Raw genomic sequence first — 22,716 nt, forward strand, 5'->3', positions numbered from 1 at the left:
AAGGTCCGGATTCGAGCCCCGTGGCCGGCGAGGGCCTTTCTGTGTGGAGTTTGCATGTTCTCCCCGTGTCCGCGTGGGTTTCCTCCGGGTGCTCCGGTTTCCCCCACAGTCCAAAGACATGCAGGTTAGGTTAACTGGTGACTCTAAATTGACCGTAGGTGTGAATGTGAGTGTGAATGGTTGTCTGTGTCTATGTGTCAGCCCTGTGATGACCTGGCGACTTGTCCAGGGTGTACCCCGCCTTTCGCCCGTAGTCAGCTGGGATAGGCTCCAGCTCGCCTGCGACCCTGTAGAACAGGATAAAGCGGCTATAGATAATGAGATGAGATGAGAAAAATACCTTATTAGGATAAAGGTAAGCTCAAACGTGGACTTCTAAAAGTAATAAACAAGCCAGGGCCTAGATCTAGCATATTTTATGTTGTTTTGCCGAATCTACATTATCAGTATATAACAAACATGCTGCTGGTCTCGGCAAGCATTAGGTTTAATAAAATATATCATGTCCAAAGCCCACATCCAGATCTACATTTTAACGTTCAGACATTTGCCATGTTTTTTTGTTTTTTTGTAGTGCAATCGAGCTGCTAAATATGACTCACTTGTGTATATACCAGTAGACTGTACTGAGTACTGCCAGACCATGCAACCTGTTAAACGCTTTACTGTCTAAACCAAAGTTCTGTCCATGTTATGCTAACTTACAGACTTGTTGAATGTCAACTTGAGTACGCCAAGGCGAGATCTAGATCTATGCAATTTTTATAACGGAATAGCCTTCAGCTAGAAAAAGTGTTTGGAGAAATAACAGGTGCACAGAGCTTTCACACTAACCGGATATAAAATGTTCTTATCTTTCTGGGTTCACCGGGAAGCGGTGAAAAGTTAAACCCGGCTTAACTCCACATCTGTTATTACATCCAAAAGCACTACAGGTCTCTGGCATTGTTCTTTCAGATGTAACTTCTACAACCCCGATTCCAAAAAAGTTGGGACAAAGTACAAATTGTAAATAAAAACAGAATGCAATAATTTACAAATCTCAAAAACTGATATTGTATTCACAATAGAACATAGACAACATATCAAATGTCGAAAGTGAGACATTTTGAAATTTCATGCCAAATATTGGCTCATTTGAAATTTCATGACAGCAACACATCTCAAAAAAGTTGGGACAGGGGCAATAAGAGGCTGGAAAAGTTAAAGGTACAAAAAAGGAACAGCTGGAGGACCAAATTGCAACTCATTAGGTCAATTGGCAATAGGTCATTAACATGACTGGGTATAAAAAGAGCATCTTGGAGTGGCAGCGGCTCTCAGAAGTAAAGATCACCAATCCCCCTAATTCTGTGCTGACAAATAGTGGAGCAATATCAGAAAGGAGTTCAACAGTGTAAAATTGCAAAGAGTTTGAATATATCATCATCTACAGTGCATAATATCATCAAAAGATTCAGAGAATCTGGAAGAATCTCTGTGCGTAAGGGTCAAGGCCGGAAAACCATACTGGGTGCCCGTGATCTTCGGGCCCTTAGATGGCACTGCATCACATACAGGCATGCTTCTGTATTGGAAATCACAAAATGGGCTCAGGAATATTTCCAGAGAACATTATCTGTGAACACAATTCACTGTGCCATCCACCGTTGCCAGTTAAAACGCTATAGTTCAAAGAAGAAGCCGTATCTAAACATGATCCAGAAGCGCAGACGTCTTCTCTGGGTCAAGGCTCATTTAAAATGGACTGTGGCAAAGTGGAAAACTGTTCTGTGGTCAGACGAATCAAAATTTGAAGTTCTTCATGGAAATCAGGGACGCCGTATCATTCGGACTAAAGAGGAGAAGGATGACCCAAGTTATCATCAGCGCTCAGTTCAGAAGCCTGCATCTCTGATGGTATGGGGTTGCATTAGTGCGTGTGGCATGGGCAGCTTACACATCTGGAAAGACACCATCAATGCTGAAAGGTATATCCAGGTTCTAGAGCAACATATGCTCCCATCCAGATGATGTCTCTTTCAAGGAAGACCTTACATTTTCCAACATGACAATGCCAAACCACATACTGCATCAATTACAGCATCATGGCTACGTAGAAGAAGGGTCCGGGTACTGAACTGGCCAGCCTGCAGTCCAGATCTTTCACCCATAGAAAACATTTGGCGCATCATAAAACAGAAGGTATGACAAAAAAGACCTAAGACAGTTGAGCAACTAGAATCCTACATTAGACAAGAATGGGTTAACATTCCTATCCCTAAACTTGAGCAACTTGTCTCCTCAGTCCCCAGACGTTTACAGACTGTTGTAAAGAGAAAAGGGGATGTCTCACAGTGGTAAACATGGCCTTGTCCCAACTTTTTTGAGATGTGTTGTTGTCATGAAATTTAAAATCACCTAATTTTTCTCTTTAAATGATACATTTTCTCAGTTTAAACATTTGATATGTCATCTATGTTCTATTCTGAATAAAATTTGGAATTTTGAAACTTCCACATCATTGCATTCCGTTTTTATTTACAATTTGTACTTTGTCCCAACTTTTTTGGAATCGGGGTTGTACAAGTTTATCTGTAGATGTACTGAATTGGGCTTACAATCACTCGCGTACCCTTGTGCCGGTTGCTGGCAAACACAAAGCTTGCCCAGCAACATGGCCGCATAAACAAATCTGCAGTTATGATGACATATGAAGTCCCCTATAGGCTACACATAGCATAAACCAACATGAGCTCTAGCTTGACAGTGTTTATCTGTATAGACAACGTGCACGTGACGTCACGAGGTCACGTGATATTTGTTTATCCGCCATCTTGGACGGCATGGTCGCGCATAGAACTTAGACGAACCCGTTCTAATTATCAAGTGTGTGGGAGTAGATCTTTCGAGAATGGTTATATCTTGTTCAGCATTTGGTTGTACCAATAGACCGGGCCAAAAGGAGGGCCTGTCATTTTATAGATTCCCCGCAGACGAGAAGAGACGCTGTTTTTAGTCACTGCACACTTTATTGGACCATTGGGGTCTTTTCAAAATATTAGTTAGAACTTACTGTATAATTGTAGTATTCTGCACCACCTATCACCAAGTTGTGATCAAAAAAATATAACTGGTTTTCACATGGACATGTAATATTAATGTTCTCAATAAAATATGTATACAAATGCATAACTTGTTTATAAAGTTCTTCCTATCAGATTGTGTAAAGTACTCAAAAAGAATACGTATGTTATTTTAGGCACATAGAGGTGCAAGAAAATATTTTTTAAATTTGTTTGAATATAGAAGCTGGACATATCTGTGACCCCTATAGATTTATATCTGATATTGAATAATAATTCTGCACAGATAAAGATAGCGGTGATTTGTGATTTTTTTTTTCAGACAAAAACATACATATTTACAACCCTGTCATTATCTGGAACTGAGTTTAGATTTCGAACATTCTTACGATAAAACGTCCTGCATAGTCTCTTTATGATAAACGTCTTAATGCCACTTACTCGTGAGGTTATCAAGTAGACATTCTTCTTCGGAACCTTCCAGAGGTATAGTTGGGATACCCATCCCGCAACAAAATATTTATAAGCTTCCAGGCTCTTGTAAGCTTTGAGGGCTTTGCCAGTGTAACACGATTCACGATTAACAAGAAAATTGCAAATGTCATGGTAGGCCAGATCGGGCAAATCGCCGGCACCGCAGCTCCGAATTTCCCTGAACAAGGATTGCGGCAAGTTGTACGGATCTGCAATCCCCAACCTGGAACACTTTTCCACATAACGCTGCCTCACGTCACCTTCAAGATGCTGAACAAACTTAGACCAGTTATCGCGCGATGTAGATGGGGCATTTTCAGAATTTTCTTGGGGATTACTCCCTGGATCCACGAGAGTTTAACTCCCCATGCACATCTGTACTGCAGCGTGCCTTGCCAGATGGCAGTAGGTACCATTTTTATGATGGTCTTTGGTATGACCTGACCGTGAATAGAACTCACGATCTCCCGATCGAGAAGCGGACACGCTACCACTAAACTCTCGTGGTTACCAGAGGACTAGCCCCCCACTGTAACCCTAGCTATGTAATAGGCGAGAGGCCGAGGGCTATGGAAACGGAGATCGGCGCCGCCCGATGCGCCACATACAGGTTGGGCCTGGTTAGTACTTGAGTGGGAGACTGCCTAGGAATACCAGGTACTGTAAGGCGTGGGAAGGACTTTGACTTTGACTCCCTGGATCCATTACGCTCGCGCAAGGTAAACAATCCTGAAGCCGTCCAATATGGCGGAGTAAACACGGACGGGTCACGTGACTGCACGTCCTCTATAGAGGCTGGCTTGACTGTAGTTTGAAACAAGCCTATTTTATTGAAAGAGGTGATTTTAAAGCCATTATTCAACCTTTCACCACTGCATAACTTTTTCCAGAAGGGGTTTCCCTACTACAATGAGAGCGGAATAGCGGTCTTCAGTGGTGAAATGGTTTAAGCCAACTGGATTGCCGTGAATCTTGGAAGCCCGTCCCACTATACGTAATAACGCCCATAGCATTTCCACATATCCTACACTTGACTGTGACCCTGGACTTTTATCAACAAATTTGTGCCCAAATCCAGAATCCAGGGACACATGTCTGCCCGGGGGCATTTTGAGTTATTGACAGATTCAGAAAGTACAGTTTCTAAGCTTTCCAATGATGCCTTCCATGTGGAGATCTGACAATATTTGAAGAATGTGTGGCCTTTTGAAAGTGTATACCTCTTAAAACAGGAAAGGGAGAAAATCACCCTCAAAGTTTTCCATCTCAGCTACTCTGGGTGCAGGGCGGGCACATAATGGTGCTCATTTGCATGACATTAAGGAAGCCCTACCCCCTACGAGCTAGCACGATACTACTTTCATGTAAACAAAGATCACCACGTCAATTTTCCTTCCATGCAAAGTATGCCCAACACAATTATGAAGTACAAAAATAAGTCCTAAAGTATACTTTAACGTTTTGTGGTTGAAAAATTACTCACACCGTAAGAAAGAAAGATAGCACGATGATGACACAACTAACACAACACTTGTTTCATGTAAAGCCTCGGTCACAACCGGCCGTACAGTACGCGCTCCTATGGCCGGTCTACATGCAAAAAACGCAAGAAACACATGGAGGGCGCGTGAAACGCACGAGAGCGCGCGTGTGACGTGCTGATTTTCGAGCCGCAGACTGGCCGCAGAGGTTCTTTGTCATGTCAAACAAACTCTACGGGCGCTTACGTTTTTTTTCAGGTTGAAAGACAAACTTACAGCCAACGTGCGTCTTTCTCCAAGAACAAAAAAAAAAAAAAAAAAAACGCAGCGATTTGGGAAACGCCAAAAATCACACGGCCAAAAAATCATACGTCCGGTTGTGACCTAGGCTTAACCAAACCACAACACTCTCCGTTACATGCAAAAATAACCACACAGCATTAGATTAATAAACTTACTCCATCAGAAAGAGAAACGGCGCCTTGCACACACCAATGCCTCCGATGGAATGTGATCCTAGCTTCCTTTTGGTTGCGTTTTTTTTGCTAGAAATGGTTATCTCCGATGTAAAAACCGTGTGTCTGTTTGCTTCGCGGTGTTTCAGCTCCTCTGCGCGCTGTTTAACTTGCTCATTCCATAGTGAAATCACACGCCTCTATGCAGGTTAAGTAGCCACGCGCTCAACTCGGATCATACAGCTGATTCGCGAAAAAAAAAAAAAGACTTAAATCATCATGTGAATGGCCCATATGGTAATTTACCCACACCCCCCAGCAGGCTACAGTCCTGACAAAAACGAGACGATTTGCAACAAAAAATGTATGCTTTTCCAACAAAACAATCTATTATCTGAAATACTGATTCCATTCTTCAAGATCTCAACTTGCACATGATGGAAAAAAAACAAAAATCACAAATTTCGAAAAAAAAAAAAAGATTCTTTTGCGATTATCTCGGATTCGTTTCGGCCGACATGTGTCCCTGGATTTGGTGAGGTGTCACATTTATCTGAATGTTATGTCTAATAGAAAAAAACAATTCAAACCCGTCTTTAAAATGCTATTAATTTGAAAAAAAAAGGAGAATTTGAGGTGAAAAGCAGCAACTTTGTTAAATCAGATGACCAGGTTTTAAAATAGAAGCTAGTGTTTTGCCAAATAGAAAGGATCTGTTTAATGTACACAGTACATTAGTGTAGCATACAAATGGTTCAGCAACGCATTTTTCTCCGTCTGTGAGCTGTTTTTCAGCATTTTTCAAAGAATGTTTGATGTTCTCTATTAGCAAGAACATTTGGAACAGCCAATTTGTTTTGGAGGAAAAGTATAAGCGCAATACTATTCTTATATTAATAAGAAATTATAATATCTGGCATGTCGTACCCAGCAAAGATAAAAACAACCATGATGTGCTGTTTGAGAAGGTGTTGTGCTTCCTGTTCTCTTTGCAGAACAAACAATCCTTGCTGCAGGTGTCCCCGAATTTCTCTTCCGTCTCTTTATTACTTGTTTCCTTCCAAATTAGTGTAGAAACAACTACCATGGCCAGTAGCTCTTGACAGTAGCTCTCGATTTGTCGTGCATGAGCCTGGTCTATGATCGCTCATTGAGTGTGCACAGTGCTACGTCCACAAAACTACGAAACACCGATGATAAATTGTCTAAGTGTGCACAGTACAGCATGAATTGCATGAAAGTCCATGTTATGTCAATTCATTTCTGTTCTTTTCTTTCAAATCAATGAATGAATCACTGATTACTTTCGCCACTGACTCACCAACTATCCAGAGTGTTTGCTTCTTTTGCACAGATGCTGTTGTTTACTAGAATTGACTTATCAAAGTCAATCAGGAAACTGTTATAGGATGTCATACACTGTACTGTATATTTTTGAACAATGAGAAGTAAACAGCGGCATCATGGGAATCCGCGCTCGTTTGTAAAGATGGTGTTTTGTTTTGGTTTTTTTTTCTTTCCTTTTCCCTTATACTCAGTTTGAAACACAACTGTGTGGTTTGTGTATTTTATTCTTGTCTGTCAACGCAGCTCGTCTTCTCAAAGCCTGCCACCTCTTCTGGGATTTGGGAACGTTATTCCATGGTTCAGCGGTTTGTCATTATCTGGAGTTTGCGAGTTGGAATGTGTCTGATGATTTCTCAAACATGCCGCGAGCTTGAAATATTCAAACACGTTAATTAGTTATTCAAATTACAATTTAAAACATTTGCTTGTGATGAGGGATTTCTTTAGGCTTTACGTGTGGGAGCAGGGTTGGTAAATAGTGTCTGAAACAAAGAGTCAGAAATCATTTTTGTGACCAAAGGTTGTTCTATAATAATCGGAAATTACAGAACAGCTTGTCTGGCGATACGAGAGAGAGACAGAGAGAGAGAGATTCTAAATGCAGCCAGATACCGCCAACATTCTCCAAATAATCAGAAGACTCCAGACGCTAAACTCATGAAAAGTTTCCACCATTACTTTGTTGTCTTTGGCCACAGGTCCTTGACATCAACACTTGTATGAGTGATTGGAGCCAAGCAGTGTGTATTTGTGTGTGTATTATTGTGTAAACATTTGATAATCGTCCGTATTCACGCTGCCGATTGCTTGCATCGTCCGATAACCTGCCTGTCAGCATGGCAACAGGGGCAGATAAGACACAGTAAATAGGCCTGGGGGGCACTGACCCGATTAAGGCCAAGATGTGAATATCTGATTCTCATTAGGAAACATCAGTCAACGCAGCCCGAAGTCTCCGCAGGCCTTCTCTCAAATGTCAGACATGGCCCACGCCACGAGCACTCCCACTGCGTAAAGCCCAGATCTGGCACACTGCCTAGAGCAAAGCACAACCTTCTTTGTTGCAGAGATGCAGAGAAAAAGGTGCAGTCGCACTTCAAAGAAATGAAATGCTGGCTTGAGCAATCAGAAGCTCCATTCTCCCTCTTTGCTTAAATGGATGAAAGGGACGCATTATCAACAGGGCCAGAAAGAGGAGCTCGAACAAAACCAAAGGGGGTCTCAGCAAAATGTGTGAACGTCTTGACCTCTCTATCTTTCTTCCTTGGATTATTTGAGGTATTGACATGAGTGTGTTTCCATAATTTGGGAACCTTTTGTGTATTACTGATATTACAAACACACATTTGTAAATGCAGAGTAAGCATACATACATTATAAAAATAAACAACATTTGTACCGGTCTCATCCCACTATGTCTACACTGTTCCTTAAAACATATCTAAAATACTTCAAAATCATACGATTTTTGCATAAATGTAGAAATAAATGTCATGACCGAATCACCCATTATAGGTGATGAAAAATGTACATTTTAGCCCCATAACTTGTGTTGCTGTATGGATGCGAAACATGGAAGATGAATAAAGGAGACAGGAGGGTACTTAACGTTTTAACAACAAATGCTTGAGAAGGATCCTCTGCATGCATTGGCAAGATCACATATGTACAGAGGAGTTATTAGAGAGAGCAAACATGAAACCATTGAGCGAAAAGGTGAAACTTCGCAGATGGAAGATGATTGGCCATATTCTCAGACAAGATCATGACAATGATTGTAATGTGGCAATGACCTGGACACCTCTTTTCCTTAAAAAGGAGGACCAAAAACAACACGGAGACGGACCGTAGGACAGGAAAGGGGAGAGATGGGCTGGAGTACATGGGAAGAGGCGTGGGTTGTGGCAGCTGACAAGAAGAGGTGGAGGAGCTTTGTGGAGGCCCTGTGTGCCACAAGGCACGAGGAGGATAGGTACCATTGACATAAGTGTGATTCTATACACTACCGTTCAAAAGTTTGGGGTCACTTTGAAATGTCCTTATTTTTGAAAGAAAAGCACTGTTCTTTTCAATGAAGATCACTTTAAACTAATCAGAAATACACTCTATACATTGCTAATGTGGTAAATGACTATTCTAGCTGCAAATGTCTGGTTTTTGGTGCAATATCTCCATAGGTGTATAGAGGCCCATTTCCAGCAACTCTCACTCCAGTGTTCTAATGGTACAATGTGTTTGCTCATTGCCTCAGAAGGCTAATGGATGATTAGAAAACCCTTGTACAATCATGTTAGCACCAGGGCTTTGAACCAGAATTTTTTTTCCTATTGGTTCGTTCCGAACAGGAACGGAATTTTAACGTTTCCGGTTTTGGGTTCCACCATTAAATAGACGTTCCCGAACCGGTTAGAACAAAAAAATTTCGTTCCCGGAATGGTTAATTACGTTCCCTGTCAGCTGTTTAGCAAATGGCTATAAAATGATGTCTCCGTCTCATCCAGCTTAAGCCAAATGTAGGCTAATTCTATTACAACCTTCATTAAATAAGACAAGAAATAATTCAAAACAATTATTATTTCAAATGTTGGCGATTTGGATTCTCAGTATGTCTTCCCATCTACACAAACAGAAAAAGTGCCAAAAATGAAAGATAATTCGTTTAGTGTGTTACCAAAGGCTAGTCAGGCCCTATGCATTGATAGGCTAACAGAGGTTAACGTCATTTAATGTTCGCGAGCCTCTCATTGACGTGGACAAATATATTGATATCGTGTTTGAAACTGACGTTTTTGAATAACGATAGACTGCATTATTTACCTCTTATTTAAGATGTGGAGGCGTGATAGTAGTCCACCCTCCCGCTCTCTCCATTCAGTCAGCGAACGTCACACAGGAAGTGAACCCCAGCGGGTCATAGAAACTTGCGCAGGAGAAGAATGACTTTTTTATTTGTAGGCTACGGAAACTTTGAGGAACAAAATAAAAACCGGGATTAACCGGTTACCATTATTTTTAATAAGCGTTTCTGTTCCGGAACATAAAAAATAATAAAGTTTCTGGTTTCGTTTCTGTTCCATGTGAAATAGAAAAAGTTCCCGGTTTTCATTTTCGTTCCTTGAACCGGTTCAAAGCCCTGGTTAGCACAGCTGAAAACAGTTGAGCTCTTTAGAGAAGCTATAAAACTGACCTTCCTTTGAGCAGATTGAGTTTCTGGAGCATCACATTTGTGGGGTTGATCAAATGCTCAAAATGGCCAGAAAAATGTCTTGACTATATTTTCTATTCATTTTACAACTTATGGTGGGAAATAAAAGTGTTGACTTTTCATGGAAAACACAAAATTGTCTGGGTGACCCCAAACTTTTGAACGGTAGTGTAATTTGGGAACCTATTGTGTATTACTGATATTACATTTACAAATGTGTGTTCGTAAAGTAAGCATACATTTTAAAAATAAACAACATTTGTACCTGCCTCATCCCACTATATCTAAATGTTCCTTAAATGTACATTTTAGCCCCATAACTTTCGCTCACCCTGTTACTGGAATCCATTCACCCCTATGAAGTATCTGGAATATTCTAGATCACAAATCTGAATTTCTTGAAAAACATGGCAAGAAGAAAAGTAAGTTTTCTTGTTTTTTGTTTTTTTCCCTCTGTTTTCAATGTGATCTTGACTGATGAGGAAACTTGTTCCACAAATTGATTGAAAATCAATTTTAACTAAATGATCAGAATATTATTCATGTCCATTATTAACGACATTATCATGGATGCTCATTAACCACATTTTGTGCATTTACTAATTCTACGCTAAATCCTGTTACGTGCAATCCTGTTAGCTATTTAAAGAGCAAAAAGCAGTCAGCAAAGAAAACCTTGTAAAAAAAAAAATGCGTTGTCTGAGATGACTTAATACATTTTTGAATGGTGAATTAGAAAGGCATCCCAATCATGGAATCACCCCATCAGAGGCGGCAACCAAAACAACAACAAAGTTTAAATTGCACAACAAGACTACAGAGTTGACTCCAAATTAAAGAGACTCCTATATCCCACTGATACGCACTTTACGCATGAGGTGACTCCAAGTAGGTTGGATTTAAAGAAGCTGTCTTACCTTGATGAACATCTCTGGGTGCAATATTGGAGATGCCGTTTTTGCCATGCAGTTGGGTGACGCAGCAGTCATCAGTGGGCGGCAGCAGCACACTGGCACTGGGATCCAGAGAGTGGTTATGGGGGGTAGCAGGCAGTATTGGCACTGGAGGCCCAACATTAGGGCACACACACCCAGTTTGGGTGATTCCACAGCCTTCACTTTCTCTACCAGAGCCGGTACGGAGGCACTCCTCAAACCAGCGGCACAGCACTCCACATGTAAACTGGCTGGAATTCTCATTGTTGATCAGAAGAACTTCCACAAGCCTGAAGTCCAGCGTTTCAGCAGACAGAGGTACCTTCACTTCATCAGAATCTTGTTTGGTCTCTGCAGCTAGACACAACTGCACAAAGTTCTTATCAAATTGCAGGAAAGCATGAGGACCAGACACCTGGCACGGCTCTATAAATTCTGGGTCGGGCAGCACCTGTCCACATGTGTGGTTGGCGAGGTAGTGGTCCAGGGGCAATACTAGTGGTGAGAAAGCTAGGCAAAACCCGGCATGACGGTTGAAGCGGAAGTAGAGGGTGTACTTGGTCGGATCTGGGTTCTCCACGGTCCACGAGCAGCCAGTTCTCAGGCCGTGCGGGCCAGGGAAAAGGTCCCTGAGGGAGAAGGAGCCGTACAGGACCCCTGTCACAAGGGAGGAACAGGGGGAAGCCTGGCACAGCGGCACTGTCACCCAGGCCAGGGTGAGAAGGGACGACAGCAAACACAGACACAGCTGGGCAGCAGTGTTCATCCTATGTCATTTGTCCTGTGGAGGACAAGAAAAACAAAAGTCCATTAAAAAAAAAAAACTGCATGCGCTTGCACTTCTGAGGTTTGTAAACACATAAAAATGAGGGATAGAAAATGAGGACTAGCAATGCAGATTAAATGTATTATATGTTTATTGCTTTAAATTACAATCCCATCCAGCATAAAAGGAACATTTTAAAATACAACAGGCTTAAAAACATTTACTGTATACAAATATATACACAATATGCACAAATATAAATAAGCATAAAAAATGAACAGCATAATAGGAAAATAAACAGTGTTTTGTTTCCCTGATGGGCGGCACGGTGGTGTAGTGGTTAGCGCTGTCGCCTCACAGCAAGAAGGTTCTGGGTTTGAGCCCCGTGGCCGGCGAGGGCCTTTCTGTGCGGAGTTTGCATGTTCTCCCCGTGTCCGCGTGGGTTTCCTCCGGGTGCTCCGGTTTCCCCCACAGTCCAAAGACATGCAGGTTAGGTTAACTGGTGACTCTAAATTGACCGTAGGTGTCAATGTGAGTGTGAATGGTTGTCTGTGTCTGTGTCTCAGCCCTGCGATGATCTGGTGTACCCCATCTCTCGCCCATAGTCAGCTGGGATAAGCTCCAGCTTGTCCGCGGCCCTGTACAGGATAAGCGGTTACAGATAATGGATGGATGGATGGATGGATGGATGTTTCCCTGATATAACGGCGGTTATGCCAATGAATACTCATCTCATCTCATTATCTCTAGCCGCTTTATCCTTCTACAGGGTCACAGGCAAGCTGGAGCCTATCCCAGCTGACTACGGGCGAAAGGCAGGGTACACCCTGGACAAGTCGCCAGGTCATCACAGGGCTGACACATGGACACAGACAACCATTCACACTCACATTCACACCTACGGTCAATTTAGAGTCACCAGTTAACCTAACCTGCATGTCTTTGGACTGTGGGGGAAACCGGAGCACCCGGAGGAAACCCACGCGGACACGGGGAGAACATGCAAACTCCACACAGAAAGGCCCTCGCCGGCCCCGGGGCTCGAACCGGGACCTTCTTGCTGTGAGGCGACAGCGCTAACCACTACACCACCGTGCCGCCCCCGCCAATGAATACGATTTTGGAATTTAAACCATTTATAGATCAATTTAATCCTTAAAAAAAGCCCACAAGACAAATCAGTGCCTGCATTGTAACAGCTATAAACTGTTAGAGTAAATAAAAATGCAACCAAGGTATTTAAATAGGGATGTAGGGATGCATAAAAAAAAAAAAAAACACGGCGACTTCTGAGTTACTTATGAGAACGTCGTTCAAAATTCCCTTGAAAAAGGCACCTTTTTCACACGGAACACAGGACAAGCGGAATAATAATGTAAAGTTAATTTCATATAATGTTTAAAGTGCGAAGGGAGAATTAAAACACTGCTTAAGAGACAGAAATCACATTTGGAACAGGAAATTCAGCAAACTGTTACTTGCGCATCACATTCATTAAGAGATTTACCCTGGTAATCCTCGCTAATCTGTGCTGTGGAGCGACAGAGCAAACTGCTTTGTTTAATATTAAGTTCATAAGTAAACAGCGTCCTGGTAAAGACAGATGAGAAGGAAGATATTAGTCTGTGAGGAAGTGAGAAGGACAAGGATAAACAGACAGAGAGAGGTGTGGAGCATGAAAGACGGATGGGTAGCACAAATCCGACCACTTTAAGTGCTCCAACAGTGTTAATAGAGACTTGCTGTGTAAATCAGCCTTCCTCCCTTCTCTCTCTATTCCTGACTGCTTCCCTCCTTCTATTCATTCATTTATCCCTGGCTGCATTTGCACTCTTAATTCAGCTCCTATGCCTCAGCTTCACCTCTTCATTCACTCCTGATGCACACTTTCTCTCTCTTAATTACATATGGCCACTAAGCTGCATTAGCAGGCAACAAGCCAAAGTGTCAGTTCCACCACCCCGTACTTCCATTTCTCTCCATCTCTCTGACAGCTCATGCAATTTTTCACCCTCCCTAGGTTTCTGTGCATCCCACCCTGAATCGATAGATGGACGCACACGACTCTGATTTTTTTATTTGGTTTTTTTTTTTGCTACCTTTCAGTTTCTTTGTCATTCTGCGGCGCCTCCTGCTTTTCTTTTTCTCCCTCTCAATCACACTCACGCTGCGATTGCTGCCATCTCCTTCCTTCCTCCCTTGTACTACAACTCCTCCTCTGCAGCTTCCTACGGTACATCAGCCCATAGCTGCTGCTCTTTCCGTGTGTGTACAGGCCAAACGTCTTTACACACACTTTGAAAAACTCGGCAAATTAACATTTAGATTCTAAGTTAAATAGCAAACAATATACAGCAATGTATTATAAGCATCTCATCTCATCTCATCTCATTATCTCTAGCCGCTTTATCCTGTTCTACAGGGTCGCAGGCAAGCTGGAGCCTATCCCAGCTGACTACGGGCGAAAGGCGGGGTACACCCTGGACAAGTCGCCAGGTCATCACAGGGCTGACACATAGACACAGACAACCATTCACACTCACATTCACACCTACGGTCAATTTAGAGTCACCAGTTAACCTAACCTGCATGTCTTTGGAGTGTCGGGGAAACCGGAGCACCCGGAGGAAACCCACGCGGACACGGGGAGAACATGCAAACTCTGCACAGAAAGGCCCTCGCCGGCCACGGGGCTCAAACCCGGACCTTCTTGCTGTGAGGCGACAGCGCTAACCACTATACCACCGTGCCACCCTTATTATAAGCATATTCTTTTCTCATCTCATCTCATTATCTCTAGCCGCTTTATCCTTCTACAGGGTCGCAGGCAAGCTGGAGCCTATCCCAGCTGACTACGGGCGAAAGGCGGGGTACACCCTGGACAAGTCGCCAGGTCATCGCAGGGCTGACACATAGACACAGACAACCATTCACACTCACGGTCAATTTAGAGTCACCAGTTAACCTAACCTGCATGTCTTTGGAGTGTCGGGGAAACCGGAGCACCCGGAGGAAACCCACGCGGACACGGGGAGAACATGCAAACTCCACACAGAAAGGCCCTCGCCGGCCACGGATCTCGAACCCGGACCTTCTTGCTGTGAGGCGACAGCGCTAACCACTACACCACAGTGCCACCCTTATTATAAGCATATTCTTTTCTTAAAAAATCAAATGTTTTCCTACACAGAGCCGTAATTGCATCATCATGTGGGCTGTGATAAGCAAATATCAGACTTGTGGGAGTTCTTAAAGAGGTTAACAAAGATTTGATTTTTTTTTTTCCTCATATGAACGTTTAACTTGCAGCTCCAGCTCATTGAGTCAAAACAATATGTAATACTAACTTCTGGGCGTTAAGGAGCTGTTAATGTGCTTTCTGGGGTGTTTTTTTTTTTTTTTTGGTCCCAGAGTTGTACTTTCTCCAGAAACTCTCTTATTGCCTTCGACCAAATACAAGGTGGAACACATGTAAAACCCTTTGCCATCCATCATCATGTGGAAAACCAAAGTGCGGAAAATGGTAAGAAAATACCCGTACATACTCGAAAATATGATGGGGATCATTGAGTCTGTTCTGTAGACAGCAGTCCAGGGGTTCTTGTGAAGATTGATGACATCATTCATCACAGAGTTAAGCACATATAGCAAGGACATAATACAGCAACATATTGGTATTTGGATCTCAGTTAACGACAGGATTAAATACTGCTCGAATGGTTGCCTGCTATTTGCGCGCAGAAGGTGGAGTTTGGCGTGTGTAATTCCGGCGTGATCTCATACCATCACAGGCACCAAATTGTTTAAAAAGCCACTGTCACCTTGAAATTCTTGTTTTCATTAATATAGAGGCATTGAAAAGAATATGGAATGCTATGAAGTATGTAACCCATGAAACATGTGAAGTGCTGTCATAGGCAATTAATCAAAAACAAGCCACTGTGATGCACACCAACTCAAAACACTGTCGCTGTTACCTCTCTGAAGCTAATTATATTCCAACAAGATCAACTGTGAGCTACTGCTCACTTGCGTATCCCCCCACTCTCGCTTATATCAGAATGCAAGCAATCGAAGGAACAGGACACTTATTATGAATGTTGACTTCAACAAATAATTAACCTTGAAACAGGTAAGTAAAGAGCAGTGTCTCTCTCCAGGGATTTCAAATAGCATCCTGGGAAACTGGCATTTTGAAATAGAATTTCGCTTCTTGAAATAGCATCAAAATCCACCCGATATGTTTTGTAAATACATTCAATCGGTAAACAGGAAGTCGATGTGGGACGGACCTGAAAATGGTACACACAGTATAGAACCCCAAGCTGAAGCTCAGTACCAAATATCAAGCAGTTGTGATTTGTAGTTGCTGAGAAAAGTGTTGTGAAAATTGTGTAAATCCACGCTATATGTTTTGTAAATACATTCAGTCGGTAAACAGGAAGTCGATGTGCGACAGACCTGAAAACGGTACACACGGTATAGAACCCCAAGCTGAAGTTTGGTACCAAGTGGCTATGATTTGTGGTTGCTGAGAAAAAGGGTGTTTCGGACGGACAGAGGTAAAAAAAAAAAAAAAAAAAAAAACACAGTATGCCCCCCCTCCTTTGGAGCAGGGGTATAATAATTATAGCATATCCTTAAGTGTGTTTTTTTTTATACCAAAGCATGTCACTACTATGTCTAGTTACCTCCACCAATTTTATTGGAGGAGGTTATGTTTTTGCCCATTTGTTTGTTTGTTGCCAACGTAACTCAAAAAGTAGTGAAATGATTTTGATGAAATTTAGAGGAAAGGTGAGCCATGGGCCAAGAAACAATTGATTAGATGCAAATCTGGATATGTATGTCTCATCTCATCTCATTATCTCTAGCCGCTTTATCCTGTTCTACAGGGTCGCAGGCGAGCTGGAGCCTATCCCAGTTGACTATGGGTGAAAGGCGGGGTACATCCTGGGCAAGTCGCCAGGTCATCACAGGGCTGACACATAGACAACCATTCACACTCACATCTACGGTCAATTTAGAGTCACCAGTTAACCTAACCTGCATGTCTTTGGACTGTGGGGGAAACCAGAGCACCCGGAGGAAACCCACGCGGACACAGGGAGGACATGCAAACTCCGCACAGAAATGCCCTCGCCGGCCCCGGGGCTCGAACCCGGACTTTCTTGCTGTGAGGCGACAGCGCTAACCACTACACCACCGTGCCGCCCTGGATATGTATGTGGATCCAGGATTTTTCTGTTTGTTCCCAACGTAACACAGAAAGTACTGAACAGATTTTAATGAAATTTGGTGCACAACTTTAGTATTGTACGAGGTTCAAGTGATTTGATTTTGATGTGTCCCTTGGTGGAGGTATGTGCTCTACTGAGTGCCTTTCTAGTTAATGTTGTGAAACTTCAACAAGACAAGTTCATGCTTATCATCATTTTTACAATAGCAAAGATTATAGAAACCGTTGTTGTCTCACTGGTCATTCTCTTGTTTTTCTCTTTCTCTGTACTGAAATTCTATCCATTACCTGTAACCACTTAGCCCATGTTTACATTAGACCCTATCAGCAGATCATCAGATTAACGTTTTTAAAACGATTAGTGTGCACACAGCAACACCAATACACGATTTGCGTGCACACAGCAATACCAATACACGGATACGCTCGGCTCCGCAGGCATCCTGCGCTCCAAATCACTCCGCCCTGAACAGCGAGTGCCCTCTGGAGGGTGCGCACTCCGGCCTTGCGCAGCTCACAGAGCGCGCGAGTGAAGTGAACAAGCTGTGATTCGGGACTGAGCCGCTGTGTGTGAGATCCCAGCGCATATCACTTACCACTTGCAAGTGGAAGGATGGCAAGCCTAAAGACAATCATAACTACACAATGGGCAGTATTTGCATCAGTATTTGCAGTATTTTCATACTTTTATACTCTTTAATGAAAGGTGATACAAGGCGGAAGTCCGCGCCGTTTTTCAGCAGTCGCGTCACATGACCAACGCCAGCGAATCAGGAAGGTGGATGTCACAGTGACGTTGTCCAATGAGATGCCAGCTAGAGCTCAGCACAGCGTATCCGCGTATTCTGAATGTTTACACAGCACCGGAGCTGACACGATCTGGATTGAATACGTGGACGCTGGCGGATTCCCGTTTCCCGGCGTTTCCAGGCGGTTTAATGTAAACGGACAGTGCATCCGCGAAGAAAACGAGACAGATACGGTCTAATGTAAACGTAGCCTTATTCTGTGCAGGGTCACAGGCAAATTGGAGTCTAATCCCAGCTGACTACGGGCGAAAGGCGGGGTACACCCTGGACAAGTCGGCAGGTCATCACAGGGCTGACACATAGACACAAACAACCATTCACACTCACATTCACACCTACGGTCAATTTAGAGTCACCAGTTAACCTAACCTGCATGTCTTTGGACTGTCGGGGAAACCGGAGCACCCGGAGGAAACCCACGCGGACACGGGGAGAACATGCAAACTCCACACAGAAAGGCCCTCGTTGGCCGCTGGGCTCGAACCCAGAACCTTCTTGCTGTGAGGCAACAGTGCTAACCACTACAGCACCATGTAACCCATGTGCACCACCGCCCTGTATTGAAATTAATAAGTTAAAAAAATGCAACTTGTCATGTTACGGAGAAACCACAAATCATGAACTCTTCTGTCCTGAAGATTTTCCCATAGAGGAAAACTTACTGACCATCGCAAAGGAGTGACACTGGAGACTCCTTCCATTAACATTAAATAAACATCTCATTCCCGAAAGCTTCAACATATCTACAAATATTTTTTTTTGTTTGAGAAATAACACATTATGTTTATTATTAGCCTTAGATTATGTGAAACATCCATGATACAAGTCTCTGTGAAATATCTGTTACTATACACTACCGTTCAAAAGTTTGGGGTCACCCAGACAATTTTGTGTTCTCCATGAAAAGTCACACTTTTATTTCCCACCATAAGTTGTAAAATGAATAGAAAATATAGTCAAGACATTTTTCTGGCCATTTTGAGCATTTAATCGACCCCACAAATGTGATGCTCCAGAAACTCAATCTGCTCAAAGGAAGGTCAGTTTTATAGCTTCTCTAAAGAGCTCAACTGTTTTCAGCTGTGCTAACATGATTGTACAAGGGTTTTCTAATCATCCATTAGCCTTCTGAGGCAATGAGCAAACACATTGTACCATTAGAACACTGGAGTGAGAGTTGCTGGAAATGGGCCTCTATACACCTATGGAGATATTGCACCAAAAACCACACATTTGCAGCTAGAATAGTCATTTACCACATTAGCAATGTATAGAGTGGATTTCTGATTAGTTTAAAGTGATCTGCATTGAAAAGAACAGTGCTTTTCTTTCAAAAATAAGCACATTTCAAAGTGACCCCAAACTTTTGAACGGTAGTGTAGAAATGATCATGTATCAGAACAAGCATGTTGATATAAATCTGTGATTTCAGTTACAGCCAACACTACTGTCAAAGCCACACTGTTCCAGGACATTAATCAAGACCTTCTGACCAATCAGAATTGAGAATTCAACAGGGCTGTGCATCAGATAAATAAAACATTGTGAAATAAATAAACAGACCTATTTCTTTGACAGAGCCAACTTTATTTATTTATGACTTCATGAGCAATTAGGAGCGTATCTTGTTCTGAGACAGTGCCTTGAATTTTATATGTCTTTTTGTACATCACTTGTTTCTGAGCTAAATGCTTTCAACGACAGAAGTTTGAAGAGACTATTAACCAATGAGGTCTTGGTCAGCCATCAAAACACAGTACATGACTGAGTATGTCGGCCACATTAAACTGCATCGTGCACAAAATCTAGCATGATGGTGCATGAGCTAAAAATATCGTGAAACAAAATACAATAAATATTTTTGTGGCCTGTCCAGTCACATCTGATGCAATTTTAAACTGCAGATGCAGCTTTTTTTTTTTTTCCTCCCCAGCCTGAGATTTATTTATTTATTTATTTATTTTTATTTTTTAAACATCCTGATGCTTTGGGAGACTTTTCTGATGCTATTAATTGTGCAATATGCTGTATCAAGCGCTAGTTCATCAACAAGCAGCCATATAATGTGCTGAAACCCATTTTGGTGAACTCAGACCAGTATGAATATTTGCAATATATTAGACTACTATTAGATTTGGTCTATTTGAGTTAGACATCATTGTATACTGTGTATATATTCATACGGTATGTATATATAACTAAAGAGTGGTGGTGTAGTGGTTAGCACGGTCACCTCACAGCAAGAAGGTCCTGGGTTCGAGCCCAGCGGCTGACGAGGGCCTTTCTGTGTAGAGCTTGCATGTTCTCTCCGTGTCTGCGTGGGTTTCCTCCGGGTGCTCCGGTTTCCCCCACAGTCCAAAGACATGCAGGTTAGGTTAACTGGTGACTCTAAATTGACCGTAGGTGTGAATGTGAGTGTGAATGGTTGTTTGTCTCTTTGTATCAGCCTTGCAATGACCTGGCGACTTGTCCAGGGTGTACCCCGCCTCTCACCCGTAGTCAGCTGGGATAGGCTCCAGCTTGCCTGTGACCCTGTAGAACAGGATAGTGGCTACAGATAATGAGATGAGATGAGAGATGTTGCCTGACCCTGCATTTGTATTTATATCCACCAACATGGCCGACATCCGGGTTTCTATTTTGCTTTGACGTCACTTGCAAGTCGAGGATTGTCACAGAATAAGCGGTAACGGATAATGGATGGATAACTATAAAGAAATTATTACCTATTACCAATTTTGTTGGAGGAGGTTATGTTTTCACCTCAATTTGATTGTTTGTTCATTTGTTTGGCTGTTCCCAACATAAAGTAGTGAACAGATTTTGATTAAATTTTGAGGAAAGGTGCGCCATAGACCAAGGAACAATTGATTAGATTTTGATGCAAATCTGGATATGTATGTCAATCCAGGATATTTTTATCTTTTCCCAACATAACTAAAAAAGTAGTCAATGGATTTTGATGAAATTTGGTGTATAGCTTTATATTATCCAAGGTTCAAGTGATTTGATTTTCATCTTGATAACATTTGGCTTGGCGGAGGTATGCCCTCTACTGAGTGCCCTTCTAGTTCTTAATAAGAAAGATTGCATTTTAAAACAATAAACACACAAATTAATATAATTAACTGACTTTAAAATGTAATTTGCATTGCCAGGCTGCATTTTCTGTTTTTTTTTTTTTTTTCTTTTCTGGATTATCCACAGAGTTGTAAACTGCATGGAGGAAATTTATATAACGTGAATTGGTAAGCCAGAAAATTAAAGAAAAGGAAAAAAAAAATGAGAGCCAGGTCTTCTCCTACATATTTTTTGATATGTATTTTGAGCTTTTGTTTAAGTTTCTAAAATTAAATGACCAGCTCTGCATAAAGATGAACATAAATTATGCAAAGTGCTAGGATTTTAGCCCAAATTCTGGTTGCCTCTACTAGGAGGTTAATACTTTATGCATTATGCTTACGTCATTACAACACCGCAACAGAAAGGAAACGGTTAACCACAGAGCAAGAAATCCTTGACTAATAATGAATATTCCTTTACATCGACTCTAAGGAGAGGGGAAAAAATGCAGCACAAGCAAAAAGTAAATCAAAATGGATCTGTAATCAAAACTGAAGCAGAGATGGAGAAATAGCTTTCAAGTCCGTGACTGCTGAGCCATAGCAATCGTTTCAATCTGTGGCACAATTAGCCTCTTTAACCCTTAGGCTCTGGTTTTTTTAAATACTTTTTTTCACAGATCAAACCTTATATCCTTCAATTTACCGAATGAAAAATAATTTTAAGAATAATATTCATGTCACAGGTCAGTTGAGGACTTTACAAAAAAAATATAAGATGAAGTAGAACTGTCAAAAACGACTGGTCTGGTACATTTTAGTCCCCGTTTCAAGACTTCAGTCTCTGATTATTTTTATATTGCTGGCCATTAATCTGGAGGATCAGCTGTTGGCTGAGCTGGAGGTGAAAGTAAGGTGAAAACCTTTAACAAGGAAAGGTGTGAATGACAATAGGCAGGTGTTTTGAAGACCTGAAGTGATACCATGTGAAAGCAACAAATTATCAAGGAGACAAATGGCTCTGATTTCAAGGGGTCTTAGGGAAGCACTATCACAAACTTCCTGCTGGCTTTCTGAACCATTTATACCATCTCAAGTAATTTTTGTTTTTACGTTAAAGTGCCATTCCACCATTGGATGTATTCTTTGGCATAAAATACAATATATTTTGACAACATATATAAATGGTATCAGTAGATAGAGAAATCTTTTAGCTTCAAAATGATATATCAAACATAATTTTTTGACAACGACAAGTATATTAATTTTGCGACCAAAGTCACCTACCCTTTTAATTTCCGCGCGTGATGTCATCGGCAGGTTCCCCTTCTTGTGTACCACGTGACGTGTGACGTGGCACATATTATCAGCAATGGCGGATAGAACGCGATAAAAATAATACCAATAAATCTAGCTAATACCAATAAATCTAGCTAACTGAAAGATTAACTCAAAATTTTTCGCAATTTTTTTGGCCCCCATATACGAGGAGAAATGACTCTCTCACTTTGGGGGTTTCCTGGTCTAAAAATAGACCGACATGTGGTACACAAGAAGGGGAACCTGCCGATGACATCACGTTTCACTACCGCGCGGAAATTAAAAGGGTAGGTGACTTTGGTCGCAAAATTAATATACTTGTCGTTGTCAAAAAATTATGTTTGATATATCATTTTGAAGCTAAAAGATTTCTCTGTCTAGTCATGTTGTCATAAAATATATTGTATTTTATGCCAAAGAATACATCCAATGGTGGAATGCCACTTTAACAAGTAATGTTTACCGTCCAAATGTGAAAATGAGAATGATTAAGGCACATCATCTGGTTGCTCTTTCTCACCTGAAAGCATACACATAATTATATAATTTGTTTGTTTA

General features: G+C 41.8%; 1 protein-coding gene across 1 annotated transcript in view; it reads right to left on the reverse strand.

Moving 5' to 3' along the window:
• The window catches only part of adgrb2 (adhesion G protein-coupled receptor B2), an 836,040-nt gene extending 824,312 nt beyond the window's left edge, over nucleotides 1–11,728 (reverse strand). The window contains exon 1 of the mRNA XM_060904734.1: nucleotides 10,945–11,728. Coding sequence (XP_060760717.1) covers nucleotides 10,945–11,728 — 784 coding nt within the window. The remainder of the gene's footprint in view (nucleotides 1–10,944) is intronic.
• Between the last annotated feature and the right edge of the window lie 10,988 nt (nucleotides 11,729–22,716).

This window comes from Neoarius graeffei, chromosome 22, assembly GCF_027579695.1.
Source record: "Neoarius graeffei isolate fNeoGra1 chromosome 22, fNeoGra1.pri, whole genome shotgun sequence".
NCBI classification, from domain to species: Eukaryota; Metazoa; Chordata; class Actinopteri; order Siluriformes; family Ariidae; genus Neoarius; species Neoarius graeffei.